Genomic DNA, 8,890 nt, shown 5'->3' on the forward strand with positions numbered 1-8,890 from the left:
AAAATTTTACACAAGTGATTCAACACTAGATGTGCTAAACAAGTACCCTCTCTTTCTACTCATGTACCTGGAGAATGAATAGGGCATGAGTAAAGTAGCCCTGTAGTCAATGCCGAAGAGAAATCTGGGGGAAGATGAACTTTCTGGTTTCTTCTAGCTCATCATGCATGACTCATTGCTTAGGTTCTTTAGGATGATGACAAGGTGACAACCTCCTCATTGACTCCTGAGCAGGAAGAATTCATGACTCAGTGGGCCTTTAAAAAGAAACACTCTCTCTCTGTCTTTCTGTCTCCCTGTCTCTCCCTGTCTCTCTCTCTCTGTCTCTCTGCCTTCCTGTCTCTGTTTATCTATCTGTCTGTCTGCCTGTCTCTCTTTTCCCCCTTCCCACCTTAAAACCTTTAAGGGCAAATTTGGCCCCAGACACTTCCTAGCTGTGTGACCCTAGGCAAGTCATTTAATCCCCACTGGATAGCCCTTACCACTCTTCTGCCTTGGAATCAATATGTAAGATTGACTCTAAGACAGAAGGTAAGGGTTTAAAAAAAATGAAATCTTTAGGGGGCATCATATAACCCCTATGAGGGGTTAGGGGAAAGGCAGTTATCTCCCACTAGAGCCACTATGAGGCTATGAACATAAAAGAACACATGGTAGCCAAAGTCCATGTTCTGTCTAAGCTAGTCTGATCCCAAGTACTGGACTGCCTCTTCTGTTCCTTCCTATACTTGGTTAAATATCATCCTGAGGAGGACAATATCTGGGTAATGAGGTTGCCTTCTGAATTCACGAGCTTCAGAGATGCTTCATTTTGGTCAGGGCTGATTGGTGGCACAGGAGAAATTCCCAACAATTCTTCCCCTACTTTTTTTTTAGATGCTGAAACATTTGTATTTATTTTTACTGTAAATATACAGTGTAATGCAGTATAAAGAACAGTGAAATGAAATTGGGACTATCTAACTGCAACTCTGTACAAGTTACTTAGCCTCTAGGTCCCTCAGTTTACTTGATTTAAAAAAATTAATTGATTGACTGATTTAGAATATTTTTCCATGGTTACATAATTTATGTTCTTTCCCTCCCCTCTTCTCTCCACCCTCCTGGAGCTGACAAGCAATTCCACTGGGTTAAACATGTATTATTGTTCAAAACCTATTTCCATATTATTAATATCTGCAATAGCGTGATCATTTAAAGTCAAAATCCCCAATCATATACCCATTGAACAATGTGATCAATCATATGTTTTTCTTCTGTTTCTGCTCCCACAGTTCTTTCTCTGGATATGGACAGTGTTCTTTCTCATACGTTCCTCTGGATTGCCCTGGATCATTGCATTGCTGCTAGTGGAAGTCCATTACATTTGACTGCAGCACAGTGTATCAGTCTTTGCTTATAATGTTCTCCTGGTTCTGCTCCTTTCACTCTGCATCAATTCCTGGAGGTCTTTCCAGTTCACATGGAATTCCTCCAGTTCATCATTCCTTTCAGCACAATAGTATTCCATTACCATCATATATCACAATTTGTTCAGCCATTCCCCAATTGATAGATAACCCCTCATTTTCCAATTTTTTCCACTACAAAGAGTAAGGCTATAAATATTTTTGTATAAGTATTTTTCCTTATTATATGTATCTTTGGGGTACAAACGCAGAAGTGGTATTTTCTGGATTAAAGGACAGGAAGTCTTTTAGAGCCATTTGGCCATTGTTCCAAATTGCCTTCCAGAATGGTTGGATCAATTCATAGCTCTACCAGCAATGCACTCACGTTCCAATTTTACCACAACCCCTCCAATATTTATTATTTTCCTTTACTGTCATATTGGCCAATCTTCTAGGTGTGAGGTGGTACCTCAGAGTCATTTTGATTTGTATTTCTCTAATTATGAGAGATTTAGAACACTTTTTTCCTGTGCTTATTGATAATTTTGATTTCTTTATCTGAAAACTGCCTATTCATGTCCCTTGACCATCAATTAGAGAATGGCTTGATTTTTCTTTGTACAATTGACTTAGCTCCTTATAAATTTGAAAAATTAGACCTTTGTCAGAGGTTTTTTGTTATAAAGATTTTTCCCCAATTTGTTGCTACCCTTCTAATTTTGGTTACATTGGTTTTGTTTGTACAAAACCTTTTTAATTTAATGTAATCAAAACTATTCATTTTACATTTGTAATATTCTCTGTCTCTTGCTTAGTCTTAAACTCTTTCCTTTCTCATAGATAGGGTTACTATTCTATGTTCAACTAATTTACTTATAATTTCTCTCTTTATATTTAAGTCATTTACACATTCTGAATTTATCTTGGCATAGGGTATGAGATGTTCATCTATACCTGATTTTTCCCATACTGTTTTCCAATTTTCCCAGCAGTTTTTGTCTTAGAGTGGGTTCTTGTCCCAAAAGCTGAGATCTTTGGATTTATCAAACATTATCTTGCTGAAGTCATTTACCCCTACTCTATTCTATTGATCAACCCTTCTCTCTCTTAGCCAGTACTTATACTGTTTTGATGACCACTGCTTTTATACAGTTTAAGATCTGGTACTGCTTCTTCATTCCATTCTTCAATTTTTTTTGTTAGTTCCCTTGATATTCTTGATCTTTTGTTCTTCCAAATGAACATTGTCATAATTTTTGTAATTCTATAAAAAAAAGTTTCTTGGTAGTTTGATAGGTATGCCACTGAATAAGTAAATTAATTTGGATAGGATTTTCATTTTTATTATGTTAGTTCATCCTACCAATGAGCAATTAATGGTTTTCCAATTATTTAGATCTAGTTTCAATTGTGTGGAAAGTGTTCTGTAGTTGTGTTCATATAATTCCTGTGTTTGTCTTGGCAGATAGACTCATAAATATTTTATATTGTTTAGGGTGATTTTAAATGAAATTTCTCTTTCTAACTCTGGCTACTAAGATGTGTTGGAAATATAAAGAAATGCTGATGATTAATGTGGGTTTATTTTGTATCTTGCAACTTTGCTAAAGGAGTCTTCCCCTATTTCTTGAAAAAGGTGACTACCAGCAGCAGAATGAGCTCAATCACTGGCTCAGCTTGTTCACGAGGGGAACATTGCTGAGCTGAAATGAAATGTGGAATGCCTATTCAGCAGTCCCACTGAGTGCTTTATAGTCTGCTGAAGCTTAATGATCATCCTCCTAGTCAGGGCTATAATAATAGAAGTTTTTGCTGCTCTTAGTGTGTCTGTTAGTGTCAAATACACACTTGTGAATGTTCTTTTGTGTAGAGGAAATAGATCCGTCTCCCATACCTAATTCATATTGTACATTAGGTTTTGTTCTACTCCAAATTAGGGGAACATTCTAGACCAGTGATGGGCAACCTTTTGAGCCTGGTGTGTCAAAATTCACCAAAAAACTGAGCATAACTCGGGTGGTATGTCGCTTTGAGAAAAAACCATAATTTCACAATATTTATAGTTTAAATAACAAAAACGTATAATTGTAATATACAACTGTATTTAATAAACCAAAATAGGTAAATTAATATAGGTAGAATTGTCATGTATAGTGCACAGAATGACTACGCTACACTACAGCAAATGTTTCATCCTCAGCATACGGCCCCAGACCTTTCTGTGTGTCGCTGCATGTCATCAAAAATGGCTACATGTGTCAGTGCTGACACGTGTCATAGGCTTGCCATCACCATTCTAGACCTTAGCTAAAAGCTAATCTTAAAGCAACTTTTCCTGAAAGTGTCAGAGAGATGGACATAAGGAATCGAAAGAGTAAGAACAACCCTACTTATTAGAGGAAAAGCTTTCCAAGGACCAAATCCAGTCTGCACAGTGTTCCTTAGAGAAAGGAGAGGGCACCCTGTTCCAACTTCATGGAGCCCAAAGGGCAGTCCTTATTATGTTAGCAGTTCTTCCTGCTCAGTGCCAAAAAAGGGATTGCCTCATCTTGTTCGTGCTCCAAAACAAAGGTATTCTGCATAGCAATCTGGAAAAAGCCAAGAAACTTATCATCTCCCAAAGTGACATTCAGCACTGGATCACACCTATCCAAAAGCTAGGAAAAAGCCAATTTTGCATGACTTGTTCAACCCCCACTTTTACTCCTATATCTCAGCTTGAAGGAACCAAAATGGGAGATGACAGAAATGACCCTCTCTTCCTACCTCTTAATTTTATTTTAGCCTAGAATAGTTTCTCACCTCCATGCAATAATTGCTTAGGTCTTCTGAGACATGCTTGAATAATTGCATTCCAAGGGTATGATTATATTGGGTGACAAGATGGAATGGCAAAAGTGGGAAAATGGAAGTACAAGGGAATATACTGTACCTTGTTTAACTGTAAGAAACACACACCTGACAAAAGGCAATTTTCACATCGAAGGTAGGTTCACTGAAGTAGGACAAGAAGTGGCGGCTCATAAATACCTACAAAACAAAACAATATTGGACCATCCAAATCATTTCATTTGTCATTTTAAAACAGCAACATTAATTCACTGAATATCAGTCACGTATTAGTTACTGAACAAAACCCAAACTGTGCTCTTGTCCCAAACAACTCTTTAGCCTAGTTCCTTCCCCTTGTTCCTAAAACAAAGGGCATCCTTGCCTTTCTAAAGGATAGACTCTCTTCAAGTGGACAGACTTGTTTCACATCAATATCCTTCCTTGCTCTGTCCAAATTTTCACTAGTGTGAAGAAGCAGCCTCTTTGGACAGAAGAGAGGCTAAGTCACAGAGCAAGGAAATTGAACAAGTATTTATTGATATCTATTTTTATTGTTGTTGTTCAGTCATTTTTTAGTCATGTCTGACTCTTCATGACCCCATTTGGGGTTTTCTTGGCTATGATACTTAAGTGGTTTGCCATTTCCTTCTCAAGATCATTTTATAGATGAGGAAACTAAGGCAAACAGGGTTAAATATCTTACCCCAGGGTCAACCAGCTAGTAAATATCAGAGGTCAGATTTGAATTCAAGAAGATGAGTCTTTCTGACTTCATGCCCAGTGCTCTATCCACTGAGCCACTGAGCCACTTAGCTGCCCTTTGATATCTATAATGAGTTAATTCAGTCTCAGAACCTAATGATTTACCCTTCTATAGGTTCCTCAAGTGGTGAATTTATTGTCCAGAGGATCTGTATTCAAATCCCAACCCTGCTTCTTTCTGACTTTCAGGCAATAAATTTGGACTTAACTCTCTGGGCTTTAATTCTTTCTATAAATTAAGAAAGTGACCTTGTAATCTTTTGCCTGCTTAACCGATGTTCAACCAAACTGGCATTCTTACTCTGCTTCACTAGCTCTCTTTTTCTCGCCTTCTTCCTTCATATCTCTAATGCATTCCCTCCTCATATCCACCCATGGGGATCAATGACTTCCTTCAAGACTCAGATCCTCAAGACTCACTGGCAAAAGTGAAGACATGACCTCCTGCCATGACTCTTTGTGTCTATTTCTAATGAGTATTTTACAAAACTATATCAGTGCAGATCTATATATTATTGCCTTCTCTTTTAGAAGGTAAAACAAAGAGATCTTGAGGGAAGAGACTGTTTAGTTTTTGTCACTGAATTCCAATAACTGACAGAAGTAATAAATTGAACATTCATCATTTTTCATAGACATTCTTTATCTCTATGCATGCATTGCTATGTAACTTTCTTATTCTGCCTGAATTGTTTCTAGGGTATGAATTTAATATTTTTGTTATTATTGATATAAAAGATTCTTTTTTATTTTAAAATATTTTTCCTTGATTACATAGTTCATTTTCTCTTTCTCTCTCACCTCTTCTCTCCCTACTCCCAGAGCTGACAAGCAATTCCACTGGGTTATATATGTGTTGATATGAAATTTTCTTAAGTGAGGCTAAAATCCCTTGTACTAATTGACTGCTGTTTGTATTTTCATCTTGTGCACTTCATATCATTCTTTATGAGTAAGTCTGTTTTCCTAGGCAAAAAAGGAAGATTCTCCATCTCTGTCTGTCTGTCTCTCTCCCCAAAATAGGAAAATTCCATGACCTTCAGGGAAGAATAGGTAAAGGAGCAATAACACAAATCTTGAGCATGTAAAGATTTCATACAACCACTGCCACTGACTGAAAACAACTGAAAATTAATCTTTTCCCAAGCTATATCAGCTGCCATTACATGCTTTAAAGTTTGCAAAATATTTCACATTATGTCATTTGAACCTCACTACACAAAATGAAGTAGGTACTATTGGTATTATTATTTTTTTTTACAAAACCCTTATCTTCTGTCAATATGAATTCTAAGAGAAGAGTGGCAAGGGCTAGGCAATCAGGGTGCAAGTAGGTTGTTCACAGCTAGGAAGTGTCTGAGGCCAGATTTGAACCCAAGTCCTCCCAACTCCAGACTTGTCACTCTATCCACCGTGCTAACCAGCTGCCCCTTTGGTATTATTTTACTTATAAAGAAAACAGAGACTGAGCAAAATTAAGAGGTTAAGTAACTTTCCACTGGTCAAACAGCATAAATATTCTAGAGATAAGATCTGAACGAAGGTTTTCCTGATTTTAAGCCCAGAACTTCTAATGTCTGCTATTGCCATAGTTTTCTCTACCATCTCTGAAATAGAATCCCATTTTTATTAAAAATTAGGGGGCAGCTGGGTAGCTCAGTAGATTGAGAGTTAGGCCTAGAGACTGGAGGTCCTAGGTTCAAATCTGGCCTCAGACACTGCCCAGCTGTGTGACCCTGGGCAAGTCACTTGACCCCCATTGCCCACCCTTACCACTCTTCTGCCTTGGAGCCAATACACAGAAGTTAAGGGTTTTAAAAAAAATTAATCTAGTGCTTTGAATTTTAAATACAGGAGAGGAAGTAAAAATTCTTCCTGTCTATTCAATACTCTGATGGTACTCAAGAAACACAAAAACAAAAACAAGAAAAACTGAGATGAAAGGAATTCATGATTCTACTTTATGTGGTTATGCTTCTCAGGGAATGAAATGAAATTTACTCCCTTCAATTCTAGGGTTCACTTCTGGTGAGGTATTTAAAAACAAATAAAGCATGAAATGCTCAGGAAAACATAAGATTACAAAATATGGTATTCTGATGGAAATTAAATATTTCCTATAGAAGGAAAACAGACACAATCATTATCTGAGGAATAAATCTTATTTCACAAACTTGAAAAAAAAGCCTTGTTTTTCCAGAACATTAAATCTGAGAAATTTAGTATTATCTTCATAAAAAAAAACTTCAGTTCAAATGTGGCCTCATACACTTATAAGCTGTGGGACCCTGGGACAAGTCTTTGTCTGCCTCAGTTTCCTGACCTATAAAATGGAGATAAAAATAGGAACTACCTCCCAGGGTTATTGTGAGAATCAAATGAGATAATATTTACAAAGTGCTTAACACAGGGCCTGACGCATGGTAGGTGTCATATAAATGTTAGCTTATTATTATTATTATTATTATTATATAGTTTTGCATCAGATGAATCATGAATGGAGAGTTGACATTAGCAAAAGCCTGCAATTTCAGTAGCAATAACCTTACACATAATTTCTGTATGGTAAGCAGTTCTCTTTCAACTGCTGAAATGGGGATACAGGCAACAATAAAATTCAGAAATCTACCTGAAATGTACAATGTCTTTAATTTTTAATGAATGAATAAGATTGTTATGAGAAGCAAGCATCCTTGCTTTTCCTGGCACTTGCTACTTTTCCCTGAGTGATAGATGATTGCTCATTAAGTTGCTATAGAAACTCCTTGTTCCCTGGGGACATTAAAATAAAAGGGGCTTTTAATGTCATAATCCCATTGATTGCTAAAAAAAATGATGGATAATTATATTTCCTGACAGGGGCAACGAATATGTGGCACCATTAGGTAGAAACATCATAAATGACTAAGGCATTATCTCAATATGATTCTAAAAGGATGTTAGTCACAACATCCTGTGTACAATATGGTACTCTCGAGTGGCATGAAGGAGGAGGAAGAGATAATTTGGGTAACTTATTGACTTATTTTTTTCTGGTTCTTTTGGGGGAAAGAGTCTTAAATATCTTCTTGCTATCAATCACTACTTAATTTCTCATCATTATGGTCCTAAGAGAGTTATTATTTTGAACAATGCAATAATAAGTTGTATGTATGATGAACTCCCTAAAAATATACAAGCCTGCCTTGTTTTATTGTCCTTTGTTTTATTAAACTTCCTATATATTGTGTTTTTTTACAAATTGAAAGCTTCTGGCAACCCTGCCTTGAGCAAGCCTATTGGCACCATTTTCCCAAAAGTATGTGCTCAAAACATGTCTCTATATCACATTTTGGTCATTCTTGCCACATTTCAAGCTTTTTCATTATTATTACATTATCCAATTGGTTATCCAAAATCAGTGATCTTTGATTGTAGTTGTTTTGAGGCTCCATAAATCAAGCCCAAATAAGATGTTAAACTTAATCAATAAATGTCATATGTGCATTCTGACTACTCCACTGACTGACTCTTCTTCCTCCTTTTCCTTCTAATGCAGCCTCCCTATTTCCTGAGACACCACAATGTTGAAATTAGGCCAATTAATAACCCCACAATGGCCTCTAAATGTCCAAGTGAAAGAATCAATCAACTGGCAAACTCCGTAGTTATCTTATTTTGAGAAGTTGCCACAGCCACTCCAACCTTCCGCAGCCACCATCCTGAGCAGCCAGCAGCCATTAACACTGAGACAAGAACCTCAACCAGCAAAAAAAGATCACTATTCAATAAAGGCTCAGATGATAGCATTTTTTAGCAATATAATATTTTTCAATTAAGTTTGGTTTTTTAAGACACAATGTTACTGTATACTTAGTAAAAACTATAGTGTAAAAATAGCCTTTATATGCACTGGGAAACCAAAA

The 8,890-nt window shown here is 36.6% G+C and overlaps 1 protein-coding gene across 1 annotated transcript in view; it reads right to left on the reverse strand.

Annotated features, from left to right (window-relative positions):
- Positions 1-4,415, reverse strand: part of MAPK10 (mitogen-activated protein kinase 10) — a 110,647-nt gene extending 106,232 nt beyond the window's left edge. Inside the window, exon 1 of the mRNA XM_044680368.1 lies at positions 4,350-4,415. Coding sequence (XP_044536303.1) covers positions 4,350-4,415 — 66 coding nt within the window. The remainder of the gene's footprint in view (positions 1-4,349) is intronic.
- Between the last annotated feature and the right edge of the window lie 4,475 nt (positions 4,416-8,890).

The sequence above is a fragment of the Gracilinanus agilis genome, chromosome 6, assembly GCF_016433145.1.
Source record: "Gracilinanus agilis isolate LMUSP501 chromosome 6, AgileGrace, whole genome shotgun sequence".
Classification (NCBI taxonomy): Eukaryota; Metazoa; Chordata; class Mammalia; order Didelphimorphia; family Didelphidae; genus Gracilinanus; species Gracilinanus agilis.